Here is a 22,520-nt window from a genome sequence, read left to right as displayed (position 1 = left end):
AGTGCATTGCCCTGTGGTCTCGACTGCAGTTTGAAAACACTGGCTTGGGGAGAAGTTGGGCCCGAGGGTGGGGAGGGTTGATGGGTGTCTGTCAGGGGCCTCACTGGGGAGAACACGAGGGGCTGGGGGCAGGGACAGGCAGCCCTGAGGAGTTGGGATTGGGGCCCCTGGGCCCTGCTTTGGAGCAGATGCTGCCTCCCCAACCTACGGTTTTGGTCCAGAGGGAAGAGCGCTGGACTAATCAGTACACAAGTCCTGGTTCTGCCACTTGGAGGCTGAAAGATTTTGGGCAGATCACTTTACTTGTGTGTGCCTGGGGTGGCCGTGAGGCCCGGGTGAGGAAATGCCTGGCACACAGCCCGGACTCCACAGGCTCGCCCTGCGGGTGAGGAATCACCTGGAATCTACCCTGAGCCCGGGGCCCTTCCCCTCTCTCTTTTCTCTCAATCATCCTGGATCAGAATGGGAGATCAGAGAGAAAACCAGCCAGTGGCCTTCTGCTCAGAGTTTGGTCTATGTGAGTGTCACCCTTTTGAGGTATGGAGCCCCGCCCTGACTTGGCCCACTCTTTTCCAGCCCTGAAGCATGGCTGCCATGTTGGGGGATGCCATCATGGTGGTCAAAGGCCTGGTCAAGCTGACTCAGGCGGCCGTGGAGACCCACCTGCAGCACTGGGGCCTCGGCGGGGAGCTCCTCGTGGCAGCCAGGGCCCTGCAGTCCACGGCCGCAGAGCAGATTGGCGTGGTCTGGGGGCAGGTGCAGGTAAGGAGGCCGGGCGGCAGCGGGAGGGGTGCCAGTGGGAGGAGGGCTGGACTTGGAGGTCTTGGTGAGACCAGGGGGTGAATCTGGACACAGCCAGCATGGCCAGTCTCCTTGTGGCCAGAGCCAGAGAGCCACTGGCTGGTGTAAACCTGCTGTCCTTCCTGGTGTGACGGGGAGGCTGTCACCTTGCGACTTGAGTTTTAATTAAAGGAAGCTTCACAGATCTGGGAAGGAGCCCAAGAACACAAAGCCCTGCCCTTCTGCTGTCAGACAGTAATTCACCAGCCCTCACCACACACCTGCTGTTGCGTGTCATGGGGCGCAGAGCCTAGGGCAACGACAGGCCCCGTCCTGCTGGGGTCCCTCCGGTGACCCGCTCTGCTCCCTCTGCCTGGCCTGCGTTCACTTCCTGGGCCTGTCCTGAAGGCACTGAAGAGAGGGCTTTCAAATTTTGGAAATTAAAAAAATCACAAAGCAAAAAGTAGCGATCGCCTGTGTTCTTATGGGAGGTAGCTGAACAGATCCTTGCCATGCTTCCTTCACTGAAGCAGGCAAGTTCTTTATAAGACAAAGCACCTTCTCCCTACTCATCTCATTTATGTTAGTGTTTTCTTGATGGGTCAGATTGTAAAGAAGTGATGAAGTCGCCTGGTGTGTAGGTGGGCAGGACAGGCACGTGTCACTGGAGGTCACAGCTCAGCATGGAGCTGTCATAGGATCCTGTGTGTCACGTGTCGGTGGGCCCTCCCTGGGCTTCCAAGGCTCTTCCCCTGTGTACACTGAGCTGTGCCAGGCTGTGCCAGGGAGGGCCTCCCCTCCTTTACAGGGCGGCAGCCTCACCTCCCCCTTCCCTCTTATCCCTCGTGCCATCTTGTGCCAGGTGCAGAGCGCCTCAATGTTTTACTGTCTCAGGGGAAGGGTTTAAGCAAGAACAGGTACTGGAGCAGTGGTTGTCAACAGGGCACCATCCACCACGGCATCACCCTGCGTAGCCCCTGATCCTCACTGAGGGGATGGGGGGGGCATGTGTGCACACGTGCGCCTGGGCACATGTATGTTGGTAGCTGTGCTCGAGGGTGTCCTGCGGCCTCGCTCCTTCCATTTCTGTTCTGACCTTCTGAACAAAGGATGCTCAGGCTCCTTCGGGCTGTGGGGCCTTCACAGCCTGCTGGCCTCTGTCAGCCTCAGATTTAGGATTCCTAGTCCCTCCCCTCCTGCTTTCTGACGGTCCAGTGGTGACACTGTGTCTGTCTCACTCTACACAAAAGCCTTCAACTCACAGAGGCCTTCACATGCGTGATCTCTTGTGAGCCTCACTGCTGTTCCGGGAGGGGCGCAGGCCCGGATGCTCACCCTCCTTGCTCAGAGAGGGAAACTGAGACTGAGCAGTTGGATGCGAGGCCCGTGTTCATTGAGAGGCTGGACCAGAAATCTGTGTCCTCTTCTCAGGCTAAGACTCCCTCCGCTGCCCCTCCTCTGCTGAGGCCGGGCTGTGTCCTAGCCGCCTCATTCAGTGTGTTTGCTAGTGAGGAGCCATCACCTTGCGTCGGGTGCTTTGCCTGTAGAGCGCCCAGGGAGGCAGGTTGCCCAGCTCACTTGGGCCGCCCAGGGGTGAGGCTGCAGCTAGACCCGGGCTGGCCTTCCTGAGAGGCAAGAGGGCCTCCTGCCCAGGCTCCCCCTTCGCCCCTCTGCTCCCCTTGGACAGTCTTGGCCCTGGTCCTTGGGAGAGGAAGGAGGGAGTGCTGGTCCTCCACCATGAAGAAGGTGCTGAGCCGGGGTGCTGGCCTCCCGGTGTGTGCCCATTCTCTCCCCAGACACTTAGATGCCGGTCCCTCCCCTCTCTCCAGGGGGCAGAGGCCAGATACTGCAGAAATTTCTCTCCCTCTGGCTCCACAAGGGGTTTGTTCACTTCTCATTCAGCAGACGCTTAGTGAGTCTGGTCCCATGGAGGCGCTGAGGCCCCTTGGCAGCCATGTAAATAGGTCATGGTCGTGCAGGGCCAGCTTGGGGGTCACGGGGCAGGAGGGGCCCCTACCGTGGCTCTCAGGACCTTGCCTTTGACCCCCTCATTCTAGGGAGGCCATCTTGAGAGGTGCCTGTTGATTCCAAATACATTTCTGCTCTGAGGGAGGTGCTGTCAGGCAGCCTCTCAGCGGCCAGCGGGGCAAGCCTTGGCTTGGGATCCCTGCTCTGCCACTGGCTGCTCGGTGGGCCTTTACCAGGTGACTTCAGCTCTCTCAGCCTCAGTTTCCTGCTTATGAAATGAAAGTAAGAGCCTGTCTCCTTCCTTCTGGAGGGCAAGTCCTGTTTCCTTAGACCCCACGGTATCTTACAAAGCTGAGAGTGAAACTTTGGGGTCTACTGCTGTTTTTGCAGAACGTGTGGGCAGCACTCCATGCATCCAGTCCATTTCAGTGGAAGCAAGAAATCCAGTCCACTGACCTCCGTCCAGGAGTTGGTGCTGTTCTAATTATAGCCTTCTCGGCCCTGTTTTCCTGGCCCTGTCTGTGACCCCGCAGACCTCTGTGACTGTGGGAGCCCTATTTTCAGATGAGGAGGTGGCAGAGATGGGTCAGGAACTCACTCAAGGTCACTCGGGGTTCAAAGGTAGAAAGAAACTGGGCCCGAAGCTCAGGTCTTGGCGACTGTTACAGGAAAAATGCGGTGTGTCCCCTCCTTGCCTGCTATATACCCCTAGCTTCCAGAACAGCCATACCTCATCCTGGTTGTGACAAGCCCTCTGGTGAGAGCCCGTGAGGGGACACTCAAGTCTGACTGGCAGAAGACACACCTGCAGTAGGGCGCTGGCCTGGAGAGGCCCTACTGTGTGCTCTCTTGCCCCTGCTGGTCTTTGGTTGTGCTTTTATTTCTCAAAGCTTTCCCTGTTTTTTCCCTGGTTCGCCCTCCCCAAAGCCCTGGAAGCCTCTCCTTAGACAGGTGAGGAACTTGCTGCCGGGAGGGGGTTGGTTCGCCTTGTCTTGGCTGGGCACCCAGCAGGTGCTCATGGACTCTGTGTGCCTGGCTTGCCCGGGACCATAGGCAGAGCCCTGGCAGGAACAGGACTGGAATCTGGGCTCCCGGGCTGCTGCTTGGCTCTGGAATTGGCCACACGCCTTGTGGGTAGTGTGGTGTGACCCTCTGGGGGTTCAGAGGGTGGAATGGTGCCGGTGTGCTGGCCTGGCAGAGGGGATGCACACAGGGAGGAGCTCCTGGCTGGCTTCTGGCTTCTCTCATGGTGGCTTTTGTTTCCTGCAGGGTCAAGAGAAGCATGAAGAGCCTCCCTTCAGCAGCTTCGACGACTTGCAAGCAGAGTTTCACTTCGCAGGGTCGAGGGCCGAGGGCACCTCCGAGGATTTCTCTGTGGCCTCCTCCCCTGATCAGTCATCTCCGCACTGGGATCCTGCCAGCAATGACGGCCCTGCTCCTGCCTATGTTGTCAGTGGACCCTTTAGGGAAGGCGGGCTCCCAGGCCAGGCCGCCTCCCATCTGGGCAGGGCGAATGGGAGGCTCTTTGCAGACCCCAGAGACTCATTCTCTGCCATGGGCCTTCAGAGAAGGTTCTTCCACCAAGACCAGTCCCCCATGGGGGGCCTCACGGCTGAGGACATTGAGAAGGCCCGGCAGGCCAAGGCTCGTCCCGAGGGCAAGCCCCACAAACAGATGGTGCGTGCATGAGGCCCCCAGAGTGGGCCTGGGGCAGTTCCCACAGTGGTGCTGGTGTCAGGCCCCCTCCTGGACATTCCCCAGATGCTGTGGCCTGGAATTTCAGGCACACAGAGGCATCTTCTGGGTGGAGTGTGATGCCAGGTGGGGCTGCTGCCTTTAGGGATGGATAGGAGATGTAGGGGGCAGCACGAACCTCTGAAGGTTGGTCCTGTCCCCCTTCACTGATTCCTTGAGGTTTCTTTCTTGTGTCTCTCTAGCTCAGTGAGCGGGCTCGGGAGCGGAAGGTGCCTGTTACTCGGATTGGTCGGCTGGCCAACTTTGGAGGTAAGATGCCATGGTGCCTGCCTGCCCCGCTAGTCCTGGCAAGGAGAGCTGTGGCCACTGTGGGGCCTGTGTGAGGTGGGGGAGAGTGGGGACTCAGCGATGTCCAGGGAAGGGTGGTAGCTCCTGAATGTTTTCCACGAATGGATGATCCAGTCACCGATCTGCCTCAGCTTGCCCTGGGGGTTGGTGCATGGCTGATGCTCCCTTGTGAGCTGTGGCTTTGCTTTTCCAGCCACACATAGGGGGTAGTGTTTGCAGCATCAGCTTTTCACTCAGGCCTCTGCAGGGAGGAGGCGGGGTGGTGAATAAAAGCTCCTTGCTGGGCTGTTTGGCTCCTGGACAGAGTGGTTTTTGCCCCTGGCACAGGCTATTTTGGGTCCCATTTGCTGGATTCCCAGAGACTACTGACATCAGTGGGATGATTAGGAGGTGCTGTGGCCCTGAGCTGCTGCTGTTTAAAGTCCATTTTAATGCATGGTGGAGTTTCGTTTGTCCTTTTCTTTGGGGGTTTGGGTAGCCATTGTGTCCAATGCACATGTGTTCTCTTTGTCTGAGTTGGAGGATCAGCTTTTTTTTTGCTTTTATGACTTAATGTAGCCATATCTGGTGCATATTCACTGACCAAGATGTTCCTGTTGAAACTGTCATCCTTTGTGATGGTTACACTTGAAGATGGAGTGACTGGGAGCACATTTCTCTAAAGTTCCAGACGATGCAATTAATGAGAGGAACAGCTTTGACAACTTGACTGACATACTCGCCTTGGGCAATGCTTACCTGCGAGGCTGTATACAGCAGAGCGCTGATTGGTTCATGCTGATGCCAGTGCCAAGTAGTCACGAAGGCCTGCTGTCATGTGTCTGAGCCATTACCTACATGCCTTTTGCTTTGCTTTGCTGATATATATGGCTCCCTGCCTATATTCTGTACATCAGGCACGCCATTCTCCCCTGCTGCCTCTTCTCTTTTGGAAACCCCATCTTACTCCTTGTTCAGGACTGGCTCTGTGCTCCCTGAGAACCTGGTACTCTGGGAGCTGGCCCGATGTGTGGGTTTTAACACTGAATGATGACTGGCTGTCTTAGGAAATGTGCAGAGCAAACTAAGTTAATTGGATAGGATTTTCTCAACCCTGAGGTTTTCTTCCATAATCCTAAAATTTGGCATCTGTTGCTACTTAGCTTTTCAAGAATCTAGCATTATAAAGTGTCATCTGAGTTTTAGTGCAAAATTATTGCTTCATTCCACTTTAATGGGTTAGCTTAACAAACAGCTCCTCACAGAACATCACAACTTCCTGGGTGTCACTACCAGAATGGGTTTGAGAGGCACTGCTCTGGTGGCCCCGGGTGGTCCTTAGACTCCCTGGAGACTTGGTGCATTCCCTGCTTTGCTCAGTGGCTATTAGTTGGGTAACATTTATTATTAAAGTATTGGGAGGTTCTGTTCTCTCCCCCATGAGTTTGAGGGCAGGAACTATCCTCATCTTACTCTGTGGTTTTTCTCTGTATCCTATAACCCTCCTCCCCCCACTCCACACTAGGCCTCACCATGAAGCCCTGTCTCCGGAAGGCTTAGTTTGACTGATGTATTTTAGAATGAGTATAGTCCTCTGTTGGGAGTCTTTGTAGGGTAGTGGAGGACCTGTTTGGGAAAAGTGTCCGGATGAAGGTCGTGATGGCCAGTTAAAATTTGATGGAAGTCCTAGTGAAGCAGGCAAAAGTCAGGCCCTTTTGGGTGGTGGGTTAAGGAAAGCAGACCCAAATAGAAGCAGTTACATAGGAAAGTGTGTAGGTTCATTAAAGGCAGCCTCATTAAAACCAGGGTGTAGGGCTCCCCTCAGCGGTCCAGAGGGAGCAGGGTTGGGGCAGGAAGAAGCCTTGGTCTTTGTAGGGGCTTTTCACCATCAGGAGCCTCTTGAGCCCTTGCTGACAGCCGCCTGACGTTGGGACTCATTCTTCGGTGTGTGTGCGTGTTGGGGATCTGCTCACAGCTGTGATGCAGAGCTGCCCACGATGTTGCCCAAGCAGTTGGCAGTTAATGTTTCAGGATTGGAGGTGGCAGGATGGAAGCAAAGAGGAGCCAGGTCTGGAAAGAATGTGCTGTTCTGGCCTCAGAGGTGAATTCTGGGCCTTCTGCCCCACCAGAGGATTTCACCCTGTGGGTTATGTCCCTCTAGTGCATGTGAAATCAATTTAGTGGGTCAGGACCAGCATTTAAAAAATAAGTTAAGTATAATGGAATTGAGTAGAAAAGGATAATATTAGAAAGGACTGCACACATTGCAAAAGTATTTTTGTTTCAGAGATATAAACATACTATTTATATATGTTCTTCATTGCATTGTGAAATATAAGGCTTACTGGTGAGTCATTGTCTAAACAATTTGAAGTAACACTGCTCTACTTTCTTTTCATAGAAAATACTTCTAGCCTCTTCTCCTCATGAGGGTGAGATGTTTTAAAGTGTAGACAAACAGACTATAGGAAATTTTTACCAGGGGGGTATGAAGGCAAGGGATTGCTCTAGATATCAGGGAGGTAAGGTTCTGTTTGGGAAGCAGCAGTGGGTGTTCAGCCACATGGAGGTAGAAGGCAGGGGCTTTCCAGTTTGGGTGGTTCATTTTGATGCTGAGATGAGGCAGGAATCCTAGGTCCAATTCGGCTGTGGAGTATTATGGCTGTGATGCTATTGGCATGGTGATCTGTGGATATTAGATTTTGTTGAGGAATGAAATGAAAGATAGGGTCAGAGATTGGAGTTGGTATCAAAACTGGGATTTAGGTCATCATAATATTTGGGTTCTAATTCCAATCCTGCTTCCTATGACATTGGGTCCTGCCTTGATTTTTGTTTCTGTGAAATAGAGGTCTTGCCATTGACTCCAATGGGAATATTTTGGTAAATGTTCCTTGTGTATCTGAAAAGAATTCTGGCATTGTTGGGTGCGGTTTATCTGTCCGATCTACCTAGTCTGGTTTGTTACTTATATTGATCAGATCTTTTAATGTTTTTTGAGGGTATCTTTATTCTACAAGCTATCAAGAGAGACTTTTTAAAGTCATATGCTATGATCCCATGATCACTTACCTACCTCTTAGTTCTGTCAACTTATGCTTTAATGTTTTGAAGCTATTTTATTGGTTGTTTACAGATTTAGAATTCTTACATCATCCTGGGGATTGACTCCTTTATTATTATGCCATACTTCTCTTTAGCTCTTTGAAAGTCTACATTGTCTGATATTAATATAGCTGTGTTTCAGCCTTTTAGGGGGTTAATGTTTGCATGGTATCTCTTTTTCCTTTCTTTTACTTGCAACCTTTTTGTGTCCTTGTATTTAATGTATGTGTTTTGTAAGCAACATATATAGGGGTTTCCCCCCTGTAATTTAGCTGCAGACCAATAATCATAGTCTTTTAATGTGAATATTTAGTCCATTTACATTTAGTGGAGTTGTGGATGTATTGGGGTTTATATTTACTGTCTTAGTCTTTGTTTACTGTTTGACTTGTCTGTTAATGTTCCCTTCTTTTTTAAAATAATTTTATTTTTTATTGAGGTATAGTTGATGTACAATATTATGTAAGTTTTAGGTGTACAACATAGTGATTCACAATTTTTTAAGTTTATATTCCATTTGTAGCTATTATAAAATGTTGGCTATATTCCCTATGTTGTACTGTATATCTTTGTAGCTTATTTATTTTATACATAGTAGTTTGTACCTCTCAATCCCCATCCCTGCCTTCCCCATCCCCCCTTCCCTCTCGCCACATGTCTTGCCTTCTTTTGAATTAATCAAAGACATTATATTATACGTGTTTTCTCTTTATTAGTTTCTGTGTTATTATTCAACTTTTTTTTTTAGTGGTTTCTCTTGAAATTACAGCATACATCCTTGACTTATTACAATGTAATAGAAGTGATTATTTTTACTACTTCCCCAATAATGCTAGCACTTTAGATGCTTTAAATCCCTCTGTGTGTGTGTGTCTGTGTGTGTTAATGTGGGATATGCATTTTATTTCTACATGTTTTATATTATATACTAAATTATTAAGATACGTTAAACCCCACAAGATACAATTTCTTTGTACAGCCCATATGAATTTAGATTTACCCACATATTTACCCTTTTTGTATTTCTTTCTCTGTTCCTTTTCATAATTACCTTTGGGATAATTTTCCTTTTCTCTAAAGAACTACCTTTCTCTTTTTTATAGTGCAGTCTGTTGATTATTAATTCTCTGTTTTTATTTGAGTGTAAATATCTCTACTACACTTTTGTTTTAGAAGGTATTTTGGCTGGGTATAATATTCCATGTTCCAAATTAACTCCTTTGAACACTTCAGCAATATTATTCTGTTGTCTTCTTACTTCCATTGTTTCTTTTGAAAATGTAGCTATTAGTTTTATTGCTGCTCCTTTGAAAGTAATGTGTGTTTTTCTCCTCTGCTTTAAAATTTTTCTTTTTGCTTTTGGTTTTTAGCAGTGTGACTGTGATATGCCTCGGTGTGATTTACTTTGTTTTTATCCTGCTTGGGATTGCAGAGCTTCTTGAATTTGTGGCTTGATGTCTTTCATCAGTTTTGGAACATTCTGGTTGTTTCTTCAAGTATTGTTTTTGCCCTGTTCTCTCTCTCCTCTCCTTCTGGGAACCAGTTATACATATGTTAGATCTTTCTCCTCTGTCCTGTGTGTTCCCTCTACTCTTCTGTATTTTTCATTTGTGCTTCAGTCTTATAGGTCTGGGGGTTGACAGGGGCTGCATACAAGGCTGACTTTACTGTCTTGTCCCCTCGCTAAGGTGGCACGTGGTGGCATCAGCTTTGTTGCCTGATTTTCTGCAGACGCACACTGCACATGTGCTGTTCTTCTAAGCAGCCAGCGCTCCTCTGATGCTCTCTGAGGCAGCAAGACAGATACCCTGTAGGTCCAAGAGAAGTTCTGCACCCTTGGCAGGGGCAAGGGAACATGGTTTCTGTTCTTCCAGAAGCATACTTTAAAAGCAGCTTTTATATCTCTTTTGCCCTCTCAGAAGCTCTGTGAGGGGGATGAGGGCTGTTACTGTCTCCAGTTACAGATGAGGAAGCTGAGCCACTGTTGCCATCCTCCATGCCACCCCAGCTCCAGGCCCTGGGGAGAAGAGGGGGCCTGGGGAGGGGGCTGCAGCCCACAGCATCAGAGGAAGGGGACCAGGAAGGGATGGGGAACCTCGGAATGGCTCCCTAGGTGCTCGAGAGCTGGGTCTCCGGGCCCAGAACTGGGCCAGAGGGGACAGGGAGACCCTAACACAGCCCCTGTTTGTTGGAAGGTGTTTTATTTTTATTTTTTCTTAACCTCTGAAGCCCAGTGGCTGCTCAGGGGGACCCGTTTGGCTCTGAGGACCTGCAAAGAGACTTTGGGAAGGAAGGGGCTGGGCTGGGGGCTTGGGTTCCCTGATCACATGGAACCGGCCATAGCCCTGGAAGCCACCCAGTGCACTCCTGCCCCTGGGGAGAACCCTGCTCCCTGCTGCTCCTCACTCCCCCTGCATTTCTTGCCTACAAAACCTCTGATTATGAGAGAAATGTCAGAAACTTCCTTGGAAGGGCTTACAGGCTAGGGTAGCAGCCAGGCAACTGCCAGTGGCCCTGGGGCCGCTGAACAGGCCCTGTGGCTGGCCTCCTCCAGGACCGTAGCCGTGTAGGCCGGGCTGGGCCAACTGTGGGTCAGAACTTGGAGAGGCGCTGGCCTGAGAGCTGTGGGGGTTGGGGGCAGCGGGAGGTCCTGGGTGATACGTGGAGAGTGAGTGAGCCTGGGCTCTGGGGTGTCCTCGCCCATGTGGGGAATTCAAGGCAGAGGTGAGGATCTTCCAGGAGCTGCCTCCAGGTGCCTCTGGATCTGGGAGAAGGAAGAGCCTGCCTGGCTGGGCCCTGCCCTTCTCTCTCCAGGTTCAGCTGGGTGGGGATGGCAGGGGGGCCAGTCTATTTTTGGTTCACTAGAGCAGGAGCTCCTGATGTCAAGGTCAGGGCTGGAGGGCTGGCTGGCCACTCTCACCACCCGTGGGGAGCCTGTCAGTTGGCAGCTCCTTGGGCCTGGCCTTGGGCTGGTTCAGGGGAAGCTCACAGAGCCACAGAAGGAGTCTTCGGCCTCCTGTGCAGAATGTTCTCTCAGTGATCAGGGTTTAGTGACAGGTGTTTGGCTTTGGAAAGCTTTAGCTCTGCCTGGCAGCCTAGAGGTGGCCAGAGAAGAATTTGACAGAGCATCTGAGGAGGGTTAGCAGGAGGAGCTGGGGGGGCCCTGCAGAAGGATGGGCTTGGCACCTGCTCGCAGTGACCAGGCTGGGTGACCTTTGACACACCTGCCTCTTCTGTCGGCTTGTCTTTGGATTTGATCTAGGCAGAGAAAGATCTAGAGGCAGAGAGACATTGGTGAAGGTTACTGCAGCTTGAAGATTAATGTTCCTTTTATTATCTTGCTAAGTCAGATAGTGTGCTGGTTGGGGTAGAGGTGGGCGGGCGGTGGGAAGTTAATGTTTGATCAGAGATGAGGAGGTTGCTGGCTCTATGCCCAGTGTCCTCCGGAGCTGGGCAGGGGCTTTCGGAGGTAAACTGGCCCTGGCATCTCCATGTCAACATACCAAGATGTCCTTGAGGGGCGTTCCCAGGTGACTGTGGAAATGTGGTCGCCAGAGCTTGGCTTACTTATGCTGCCCCTATGCTGACCCTCGAGCAACATAGGGTGTTGAGCACTTGAAATGTTCTGATCCAAGCCGAGACATGCTCTGAGGGTAAAATACACATTGGATTTTGAAGACTTAGAGCAAAAAAAAAGTAACATCTCTAACAGTTTTTATATTGAGTGCTTATTGAAATGATAATATTTTGGTTTTATTAGGTTAAATAAAATATATGATCATTTCACATGCTTCTTTTTGCCTTTTTTTAATGTGACTACTACAAAATTTAAGATCATACATGTGGCTGATGTATTTCTTGGTCAGCTCTGGTCTAGCCCTCTGAATAGAAGTAAGGACAGTAAGAGCAGACACTTGAATAGTGTTGCCTTGTGCTCAGCCCTGCTGGGAGCCCTTCACTCTGCTTAACTGTTTAATCCTCACAATGATGAAAATGAGGCAGGAGCAACCCTTAGAGCTGGCCGAGCGGAGGCTGCACGGTTGCCTACTGGTGGTAAAATGTACTGAAAAACTGTTTTAAAAAATTGTCGTTTTTTTTAATTTTTAAAATTTATTTTTTATTAAGTAACTTTTTCAATAAATTCAGTAATATTTTTCATAAAAATAATGTATATCGTTACAGGAATTTTGGAAAATGTAGAAGCTCATTCAGATTTTCTTGCCTAATGTGAGCCCACCTGCTCTGGGGGTGGGAGCAGCTGCTCCCCCAGCTCCCCCGCCCCCCCAGGGCTGTGCTTGCCAGGGCCCGCTGGTCTCAGGGGATCTTCCCTGGGTCTTTGCTGTCCCCTGTGCTGTGATCTGCTGCTCACCCATGTGATCTTCACTCTCTCTGCTAATGTCCTCACCCCCAGCCCCAAGCCAGCTGGAACTGTGTTTAAAGTAGAGGAAACGGGCCCTGAGCCAGGTTCCTGGGCTTTCTGTGTGGACTTACTGGGACCTGCTGGGCTCCTTGGGCCTCCCCAGGACAGTTGGGATCATGCAGTTCCAACCTCTAGACAAATGAGGTGTTAATAATCCTTGATTTCAAAGATTCCTGAAGGGACTGGGGAGGGCCTGGTACCCCATGATTCTTAGACCACTGTCAGGGCCTGTGGGGCCTTCCTCACCGAGGGAGGGCTGCAGCCTGAGCTCCTGTGAGCCCCCATGGCTTGTGCAAAATGTTCCCACTCCCACTGACCACTGCTGTGTGTTACAGTAGCAATGCCTTTCCCTGCAGCTGCGGTGAACTGGATTAGAGAACTCTAGGGTATTGAAGGCTCTTCATGCAGACTGTGAAGTGGGGGCCGCACCCAGGGGTGCCCTGCATTGTCAGGATGTCCTTGGCCCACAGGCCAGTCCTGGTCCATATGTGCTGTGTCCCCTGCCACCCAGTTGTGTGTATTTGTGTGTCCCGTCAGCCTGTAGGTGAGCAGAGGTGATGGGGGGGCACTTTTCCACTGACAGCACCTCCCTTGAGCCAGATCTTCTCTGAAAATGACTGATGTTTGTCTCCTACCTTTTTCCCTCCCTTTTCAAAATGTCTGGAGTGTCAGCGAGGGTCACTGGGGAGCCGAGGCAGGTGTCTGTGTGGGACTGCTCCAGGCCTCGTGGGTGGAGGGGCAGTGGGCAGCCCCTGAGCAAATGATGCCCAGTGCCCTCAACCTCCTCTTTGCAGGTCTTGCCGTAGGCCTGGGCTTTGGGGCATTGGCTGAGGTCGCCAAGAAGAGCCTTCGCCCCGAGGATTCCTCAGGTGAGCTGGGCCCTTGACCGGGAGGGTGGGGTAGGCCCTGGGAGGTGGACCTGTCAGCTCCCAGCTCCCTCCTGTGTTCCCGGAGTGTTGGCCTCCATGGGTGGCCTCGTGTTCTGTTTCCAGGAGCACCTTTCACCTGTGTTCTGTGTAAATGGCACCCCTGGAGTAGCCTGAGGCCTGAAGTCCGCTCTGCTCCTGCCCTGGCCTACATTGGCTCACCAGACCTCCTGGTTCTGCCAGGGGCCGGCATCCCTGCCCTCTTCTGATTGAGCCTCGGGTTTATCCTGGCCTCTGCCCCTGCTCCCTGGAGCCACTGGGGCCCCACTGGTCTGGCCAGGTCAGGTGCCCAGGGCTCCCCAGTTGGCTGTGGATGCGGGATGTGTGAGCCCTCCGTCCTCGGTGACCTGGAGAGGCCATCACCTCTCTAGCATCAGACCCTTCATCTCTGAGGCGAAGATCATGATTGCCCTGTCCCTTGCCCTCCAGGGACAGCCTGGGGTCAGTCACAACCCTCAGAGCCTCCTAGTCTGGGTGGCCAGCTGTGGGTGGCACTCCATGGAGAACATTCTGCAGAGTGGCTGCTCTGAAACCTGGGGTGCTTATAATGCTATGATGGTGGGTCAGGGGGCACCTGGAAGCCCCACCCCCTCCTACTGGGGCCCCTCCTCCAGGCCTGTCCAAGTGTAATGGGGGGGGGTCTGAGTAGGTGGGGGTCTTTCCCTTTAGCGGGGTCCTAGGGACTGTTGAGAGCAGCCCTGGCAGAGCCATCTGTTTGGTGAACTTCTCAAAATGTACTTGAAGTTCTGGGCTGCGTGCTTCCTGCCCCTGGCCCATTCAGGGGACATCAGCTCATTCCAGTATCTGACACCTCTTCCCCCCTTTCCCTGGGGACCCCCAGTCCTACTACACTGTGGTCCCTGAGGCCAGGCCCGACTCCCCTATGGCCCTGAGTGGGCCCTGCCAGCCACCTGGATGGCCCCACTTCACCTGGGGGGCCCTCTTGAGGGGAAGAGGGGCCTCTTGGAGAGAGGGCACTAGTCCATCCCATATGCCCCTGATTGTGGGGGACACAGGTGTGTGTGTCCTTGGAAGGGGCTGGAGGACAGAGAGGATCAGGAGGGTATTTTTGGTGTTGGTGCTGAGACACCCTGGGAGCGGAGCCTGGCTCCCTCTGGCGTGAGAAGCCTTCCCTGGGCACAGCCCCTCCTGTCATCCCCCGCAAAGCTGGCTGCTCCTCATCCCGCCTCGTCCAAGCAAGGAAGAGGCTGCACTGGCTCCAGGGTTACAGCTGGTGTCCTTTGTCAGCAAAGTGTGGCCCCGGCTGGAGGGTCAAGGGCCTCAGTGCCGCTCATCTGAGAGGCTCAGGCCGGGGGGGATGTGCTTTAGCTCCCTGAGCCGGCTCTGAAACCCCCAGGCCTGGAGTACGCTGACCAGCCTGGCCTGGCCAGAGGGTACACTCTCCCTCCTCCAGCCTGGGGCAGTGGCGTTCTCTCCCAGCTACCCCCACCTCTCCTTAGGGACACGGGCCAGATCCCCGACCTACATGGACAGAGGGCTATGTGTCCCGCAGTGGCCCTCTGCTGCTGCCCAAGGCGAGGGGGTGAACCAAAACCCTTTTCAGCCCAGCTGTCCTGGAGTGACCCTGCCACAGTGTCCCAGACCCCCTGCAGCTGGGCCTCTTCCTATGGAGCTAAAATCTTTCCCCTTCCTGGGACCCCATCCTGCTACCTGGGACCCTGGGCGTGAGCCTCACCCCTGTGTAGGCCCAACAGAGCTGCCCTCCGATGTGAGCCTTCAGTCTCTCATCCCCCTGTACCCCCTCACCCTGCTCTATCAGAGGCCAGGTTGGCCACCGCCCTGCTCAGAGGCCACCTCCCGTGTTGCCTCCTTGGGGACCTGGCTCACACCCACTCTGAGTGCTGGGCCAGGCCCATGGTGATGCAGGCTGAGGAAAGTGCAAGGTGCCATGGGGGTAGCCCTCGGGGGGCTTCTGATTTAACTAGGCTCACAGGACAGAGGGCAGGAAAAGCATCGAATGTGACAGTCACCCCCCTCATCACCCTGAGTCACCACCCTGTACCCTCTCACCCCCAAGTGTGCTGGACAAAGGTCTTCTGCATCCCTGAGGTTCCTGCACATTTGTCCAGGGACAGCTGGCTGCAGAGGGGAGAGGCAGGCACTGGCTAGGCAGGTGTCGTCCTTGACCCTGAGCTCCCTTCCTTTGAGGACTGCTCTCACCACAGCCAGCTGGCCCCAGGTGAATGTGCAGGGACTCCAAGGGTGCCGGTGACCTTTATCCAGTATACTGGGGGATGAGGGACAGTGACTTGGCAGGGACTGGCATGGAGGGAGAGGCCCTGTGCTTATGCCTCTGTGTATGTGTGTGTGCTGGTACTGGGAGGGTGCTGGAGGTAGGCCTGGGAGACCCGGGTGGCCCCAGAGGGCCTTCCACAGCATCAGGGAGGTGGGTATGGAACATGGAGTTAAAACTGCATCGCTGGTTTCATGGACACCCAGGAGGAAGGACGCTGATTGAACGCTTTGTGTCAAGCTCTGTGCAGGGATTTAATGCATCACCCGTAAAGCGCCCCGACACCCATCTGACTTCCGTCATTGTCCCTGTTTTTACTGGGAGGACCTGATTTGCCTGAGGCCCACAGCAGTGGCCAGGCTCGGGTTGGTGGAGGGGCCATGGTGCTTCTGCGAGGGGGCTCCCAGGCCTCACACTCCCTACCTGCCACCTCTCTGGGGCCACTTGAGAGCCCTACTGGCCTCTTCCTCCTCTTGCTACTTGGCAGTGGGGTTGGGTGAGACCTGCAGACACCTGAGGGGCACTGTGGTCCTCGCTCCTCTGCAGGGAAGAAGGCTGTGCTGGATTCCAGCCCCTTCCTGTCGGAGGCCAATGCAGAGCGCATTGTGCGCACGCTCTGCAAGGTGCGTGGGGCGGCGCTCAAGCTGGGCCAGATGCTGAGCATCCAGGGTGAGTGCGGCTGTGTGGGCTCTGGGTACTGCTGCATCCTAGGCGGGTGGGGAGCAGTGAGGGGATGCCCTGCGGTGGTAAGGTGCGATGGGCTGGGGTGCAGGTGTCCCAGGAGTGTGCACAGGTCCCCCCATCTCCCCTCTGGAGCCTTGGTCTGCAGCATTAGGGGCCTGTGTGCTGGTGGGAAAAACGCTCCCTGGGAGCGAGGAAGAGCCCGAACTCGAGGCTGGGCCTGCTGTGTGGCGTTGGGCCTGTGCCTCGTCTTCATGAACCTCAGTTCAGTATGCAGAAGGCAGAGTGGCACCTTGACCTCCTCCTGGGAGACCGCACAGGGCAGGGGTGATGGAGGTGCCCTGTGTGCCCTCCTTCCAAAGGGTTATCCCACTGCTCTCTGAATTCTCTGGTTTCTTCCAGATGACGCCTTCATCAACCCCCATTTGGCCAAGGTCTTTGAGCGGGTGAGGCAGAGCGCCGACTTCATGCCGCTGAAACAGATGACGGTGAGGCAGGCGCTGATGCGGAGTTGGGGTCCTGCAGCCCCGTGGGAGGGGGTGGGCGGGGGGCTTCTCAGGGTGCCCCTGGCTGTGCTCACAGCCCCTCCCTGGCCTCTGCTACCCAGAAAACTCTCAACAATGACCTGGGCCCCAACTGGCGAGACAAGCTGGAGTACTTTGAGGAGCGGCCCTTTGCAGCCGCCTCCATCGGGCAGGTGCACCTGGCGCGCATGAAGGGTGGCCGCGAGGTGGCCATGAAGATCCAGGTAGGCACCCAGTGTGTGCTCGTCCTGGTGGGGGCTGACAGGGCAGAGCCAGGGCCCTGCAGTGTGGGGGCCTCTGCTGCATCCAACATCCCCGTGGGCCCCGTCATCCAGGGCAGGGCCTGTGTTTCATCACTTCTGTCCCCAGCTCCTGGTCAGCACTGGGTACTGAGAAATATTTGCCGAGTGAGTGTGGGAGGGAGGACAGCCTCCCAGCAAGCTTGGTTTGCATGGGGCAGGGACAGGGGACAAGTGACTGCTTGGGGCCTGAGCTGAGGGAATGGGGCCCTGAGTGGGTGGCTGTTCCTGAGGGTGGGAGGGGGGCAGTAGACGGTGGAGAACAGGGTCATGGCAGCATCGGTGGGTCTTGGCTTTGCCTTGCCAAAGTGTGGGGTCTGGGTGGGACACGGCTGGGAAGCTGATGGGCTATGGAAGGGCGGGCTCTACAGGGCTCTGCTCTGTCTGCCCGGGTGCCCCTCTGCTCCCCCTGCAGTACCCTGGCGTGGCCCAGAGCATCAACAGTGATGTCAACAACCTCATGACCGTGCTGAACATGAGCAACATGCTTCCAGAAGGTCTGAGGCTGCCCCTGGGCAAGGGGAGGAGTGTGGGATGGGCTCTGGGGACCTGAAGGGGACCCCCCAGCCCATCCTGACACCCTCCTCCCTGGCTCAGGCCTGTTCCCAGAGCACCTGATCGACGTGCTGAGGCGGGAGCTGGCTCTTGAGTGCGACTACCAGCGAGAGGCCGCCTGTGCCCGCAAGTTCAGGTGCAGCTCCAGCCTCAGGCCTTTGCCTGTTGGGAAAACAGACGGGGTGGCTTCAGGCAGCCCTCTGTGGGCTGAGGGCCCTCTGGCTCTGACAGCAGATGGCTGTCGTTGGGGCTGGGGGCCAGGGCCCCATCCTGCCCAGCTCACTGTCCTGTGTCATCCCTGGGGTTGGGGGGTGGGAGCATCAGGGCGGCCGAGTGTGACCTCCCACCGCCACCAGGGAGCTGTTGAAAGACCACCCCTTCTTCTACGTGCCGGAGATTGTGGACGAGCTCTGCAGCCCCCACGTGCTGACCACAGAACTGGTGTCCGGCTTCCCCTTGGACCAGGCTGAGGGGCTGAGCCAGGAGATCCGTAACGAGGTGTGTCAATGGTGGCCCTGGAGACCCAAGGCGCTCCCTGTGGGGCGAAGGGGACGAGAGGGCTACTGCGTTGCTCCACCCAGTGGTACCCTTGGAATCAAAGTCATCTCTGAGTGGAAGGCAGGATGGCGTGGAAGATGGGGGGAAAATGGGAGTCAGGCTTCCTCAGCCTAGATCCAGGGTCACCAGGCAGCCTGGCGCTGTGTGACCGGGACCCACCTGCCCCCAGATCTGCTACAACATCCTCGTCCTGTGCCTGAGGGAGCTGTTTGAGTTCCATTTCATGCAGACAGACCCCAACTGGTCCAACTTCTTTTATGACCCTCAGGAGCACAAGGTGAGCACCCAGTGGGACTCCCACAGGGAGCCTGAACTTCCTGGGAGCAGGGCTGCGAGATCTGGGGGTCTTGGCTGTGGTTGCACACACACCCCCCCCATTCCCACCCTGTCCTCCACTGGGGCAAACCTTCGCCCGGTCTTGACCATCCCCAGGTGGCCCTTCTGGACTTCGGGGCAACTCGGGAATTCGACAGATCCTTCACTGACCTCTACATTCAGGTAGAGGTGGAGCCGGGGGCCTGGCCTTGGCCTACGCTCTCCTGAGGCTGGGATGGGATGCCTGGATCTCGGAGGGAGGGTGGGCTTCTGTCCTGGTGTCCCTGCCCGCCCCCAGTGTCTGGTGACAGTGGATGAGGCCACAGCCGAGTCAGACTCTGGGAAGCAAAGGATAAAAGTGGGTTGGCCGGTGGCCAGCATGGGGAGGGGCAGGTGCCAGCTCCCTGGACCCCCAGGAGCTCCTCTTTATGTGCTGCCCATGGTGGCTTTCTGTGCCTCCACCCAGATCATCAGGGCTGCTGCTGACAGGGACCGGGAGGCTGTGCTGAAGAAATCGATAGAGATGAAGTTCCTCACCGGCTACGAGATCAAGGTGAGCTCCCCGTGATGAGGTCCGCAAGGTTGGCTGAGCCAGGCATGGCCCCTGGGGCCAACTTCAGTGCACGTGGGGAGGGTGGGCTGTGGACTGCTTTTCTTTTGAAGTCTGTTGGGAACTGTGGTTTATAAATGGATGGAATCAGAGGTGATAGCTGCCCTTAAGGGTCTCCACAGAGCCCCCGGGCTGCATTAGGCATAGTCTGGAACCCAGGCCCTGCCCCGTGCTGAGTTCTCAGGATGCCGGGGGACTGGCCATGAAGCTCTCGCTTCACCTCCCACTCCAGCCCACTTGGACATCCAAGTCACGGGGCTCATCATACAGGAGTTCAGGGCCTTGGTGAGGGCAGATGGGGGTGCAAAGCCCAGCCTTCACTTCATAAGGCCTCACTGGGGAAGGGTGAGGAGAGCATTGGAAGAAATCTTAAGGGGCATAGGTCAGGGTTCCCATCACCAGAAGCCACTCAGAAAGCAGCACTCACCTCTCCTGACAGTGGGGCAGAAGGTTTGAAGACAGTGGGTTGTCTCGGAGAGTGCAGAGGCTCAGGCCTAGGCACTGTTCTGTTTGGACTGACAGGTGTTTCATAAAAACTTTGAATTCCAGTGCCATTGGGCAGGAATGCATTCTGCCGCAGACCCCACCACTCCCTTTCGTCTTCCATGGAGCCCAATTTCACATATTAATGATGTTTCCTGGCCCCTATGGGTTTGAATTTATATCCCAGGTACCATTATTTAATCTAGTTGAAACAGTCACCTCCCTGATCTGCTCAACTTACAGAGAGAGCTTCTGAGAGCTCAGTCTAGGGCACTGTGGCAGGAGCCCTGGGGTCTGAAATCTGATCTCTCACCTTTCCTCTTCTCCATCCAGGCCATGGAAGATGCCCACTTAGACGCCATCCTCATCCTGGGGGAGGCTTTTGCCTCGGAGGAGCCCTTTGACTTTGGCACCCAGAGCACCACCGAGAAGATCCACAACCTGATCCCCATTATGCTGAGGCACCGGCTTGTCCCGCCGCCTGAGGAGACCTACTCCTTGCACAGGAAGATGGGGGGCTCCTTCCTCATCTGCTCCAAGCTGAAGGCCCGGTTCCCCTGCAAGGCCATGTTCGAGGAGGCCTACAGCAATTACTGCAGGAGGCAGGCTGAGCAGCAGTAGCTGCAGGCCCGGTCGCCCGCAGACGGTCCTGCCGCTAAAACTAGTAGGAAGCTGGTGGTGCCAATGCTCCGTTTCATCTCCTTCGCCCCGTGAGAGGGTGGCCGCTGATGGGGAGGGACGCTGCTTGGAGCCTGTTGCCAGTGTGGTTTTTATCACTAAGTGGGTGTTGGGGTGAGAGCCACGAGAATTTGAAAAGCAACCCCACTATGGTCAGAATCTGCGTATGTTTATTCATCCTCTGAAATAACTCTCGATAAAAAGACAATTTTATTTCCTTTTCCTTTTTGTAACAGGGGTTTTGCTAATGTGAATGTTAACCAGGAGGTGAGAGTTCTCCCTTTGAATCCCTGCCACAAAAACAAAACAAAAAAACCAAAAACCAAAAACCAAAACCAAATACCCCAAAACCAGAGAAACCTTTTGGATTTTACTGAGTGTAGTATAAGGTTTATGCGTGTATGTGTTTCTAGAATGAGATCTGTGTTTTCTGGCTTTTCCTCTCCAGCCTGAGATCTGGAGCTGGGAGAAGTGCTGATCTGAGCAGTGCCAACAAGTGCTGTTTCACCGAGATGTCCACCCACACCTGCTCTCTGGCTGGTTCCTGTATGGTTTTTTGACAACCAGAAGTTTCCAGAGAACTGCTGCCTCCTATGGGGAGGGGCAGGAGCTGCAAAAGGGGAGAGAAAGCCACGTGCTGTCTCTGTGCTCGAAGACAGGTGTGTGGGGGTCCCGGAGCCGTTGTGGAAGATGTGCACATGTCACCTGGTAGGACCCGAGGGTTCAGCACAGGCTCTGTTAATTTTTGTACAACTCTTGTAAAGACTTGTTTCAATTAAAAAAATCCTATCATTGTGGCATTCATTCTTTTACTTCAAAAGGGGTTCAAAGCTGCTGGTGATGAGCCCGAGGTCAGTTTAATACCCTTTCCCGCCTCTAGAAGCTCCTGCAAAGTTTGCCCCTTTTCCCACTGTGAGGCTCTTGGTGCCTGAACCTGGATGGCTTGGTCCACATTCATCAGAGAAGTGTGGACCAAGCCTTCTGGGTTGAGTGTCTGCCGCTTCTCTGCAGTAAGTAGATGGAAAATCAAACCATGTTTAAATAGACGTCACACTGGTGGGGAATTCTGGCTGGCAGACGGCGGGTCCTTAGTGTAGTGGGCTCCCTGCTGGTAACTGCACATGGCAGGGCCACCTGCAGACGCTCAGCCCTGGGAAGTGGGAAGTCAGAAGAGGGGAGGTGAAAGCGTCAAAAGAATCGAACACTATTCTCACCTGAGCTATGGAAGGAACTATGAAAGTCCTAGAATAAACTAGCCCCACGTCCTCCTAGTGTAACGAGGACACCTGGACGGGGAGGGGGACTGGCAGAAGCGGGTCCCATAGACGAAAAGAGTCACTTTTCTCCATTCCTCAGACTTTAATCAGCGAAAAAAAGACAAAATACTCAATCCTAACAGTTCCCTGTTTTATTGCAATACATCAGCGTCTGGTTAATATTAAGTGATACCAACATAAAATATGGGCTAGGAGTCTTTTGTTACATTTTTGACTGTCTCGCCTTAAATATTTCTGTGCAAAAGAATCCACACCATTGTTTGGTAGCAGAGAATCTCTTATAAAGTTCCCTAAGACGTTGAGGGCATAAAACCAAACAAAATGAAATAAGGAGTGATAAGAGGCCAAAGCAGTATCTTTTCCCCTTCCATACACACTTATTTGTCAGCATTATATCCTAAACCAAAAAATGATTACACCCAGGCCATGCAAAACTGTACAATAATATTACAATGAGAAAAAACCCTAAAAAATTTATAAAATAAATGATATTACACTATCAAATAAAAAGGCAGGTCATTTTGTTTTCATGAAATTTCCAGGTTGATTTTTCATCAGTTTCCCCCCTTAAATGCAATGGTTTCTATGTGGACTGGCTGTCCCCGGGAAGGAAGTGCTGGGCAGGAGACAGAGCTCCAGCGGAAGCGAGGCCCTCTTACCGAGCAGGACTCTGCGAAGAACTCTGGACTTGTGGCATAAAGTCGTAACAAGGAAAGATTTTAAGAAGGGCCCGACGAAATGCCATGTGGCTTATCTAGTTAATCAGGGACTGGGCCAGGGAGAGGCGGGGAGCCAGGTGCCCAGTCACTTCCCTGTCATGCCCCGCGGACCAGGCAGTGGCAAAGTCTGACCACTGCTGAGAATGCGCCCTCGGTCCAGAGAGTGGATGCCGAGCTCTGCAAGGCCCCGCTTAGCTGTGAGACCACGGTGTTCGTGGCCAGAGGCTAGCAAACGGCCCTGCTGTACCTGGGGGTTAGGGATGTCCGCCCACCCCTACTCTGGCTTTTCTTTAATGATACCTGAGAGTCCATATAAATGCAACTGGTCTTTCACAGAAGCAGATGT

At 53.7% G+C, this 22,520-nt stretch overlaps 1 protein-coding gene across 1 annotated transcript in view; it reads left to right on the top strand.

Annotated features, from left to right (window-relative positions):
• COQ8A (coenzyme Q8A) overlaps nucleotides 1-20,975 on the top strand; it is a 38,278-nt gene extending 17,303 nt beyond the window's left edge. Inside the window, exons 2-15 of the mRNA XM_031438470.2 lie at nucleotides 577-762; nucleotides 4,018-4,425; nucleotides 4,686-4,752; nucleotides 13,090-13,164; nucleotides 16,022-16,144; nucleotides 16,559-16,644; nucleotides 16,764-16,904; nucleotides 17,395-17,476; nucleotides 17,577-17,670; nucleotides 17,891-18,032; nucleotides 18,262-18,369; nucleotides 18,525-18,590; nucleotides 18,874-18,960; nucleotides 19,834-20,975. Coding sequence (XP_031294330.1) covers nucleotides 586-762; nucleotides 4,018-4,425; nucleotides 4,686-4,752; nucleotides 13,090-13,164; nucleotides 16,022-16,144; nucleotides 16,559-16,644; nucleotides 16,764-16,904; nucleotides 17,395-17,476; nucleotides 17,577-17,670; nucleotides 17,891-18,032; nucleotides 18,262-18,369; nucleotides 18,525-18,590; nucleotides 18,874-18,960; nucleotides 19,834-20,121 — 1,944 coding nt within the window. The 5' untranslated portion in view covers nucleotides 577-585 and the 3' untranslated portion in view covers nucleotides 20,122-20,975. The remainder of the gene's footprint in view (nucleotides 1-576; nucleotides 763-4,017; nucleotides 4,426-4,685; nucleotides 4,753-13,089; nucleotides 13,165-16,021; nucleotides 16,145-16,558; nucleotides 16,645-16,763; nucleotides 16,905-17,394; nucleotides 17,477-17,576; nucleotides 17,671-17,890; nucleotides 18,033-18,261; nucleotides 18,370-18,524; nucleotides 18,591-18,873; nucleotides 18,961-19,833) is intronic.
• Nucleotides 20,976-22,520: the final 1,545 nt, after the last annotated feature.

The sequence above is a fragment of the Camelus dromedarius genome, chromosome 21, assembly GCF_036321535.1.
Source record: "Camelus dromedarius isolate mCamDro1 chromosome 21, mCamDro1.pat, whole genome shotgun sequence".
Lineage (NCBI taxonomy): Eukaryota > Metazoa > Chordata > Mammalia > Artiodactyla > Camelidae > Camelus > Camelus dromedarius.
This window is presented reverse-complemented; position numbering and strand designations above follow the sequence as displayed.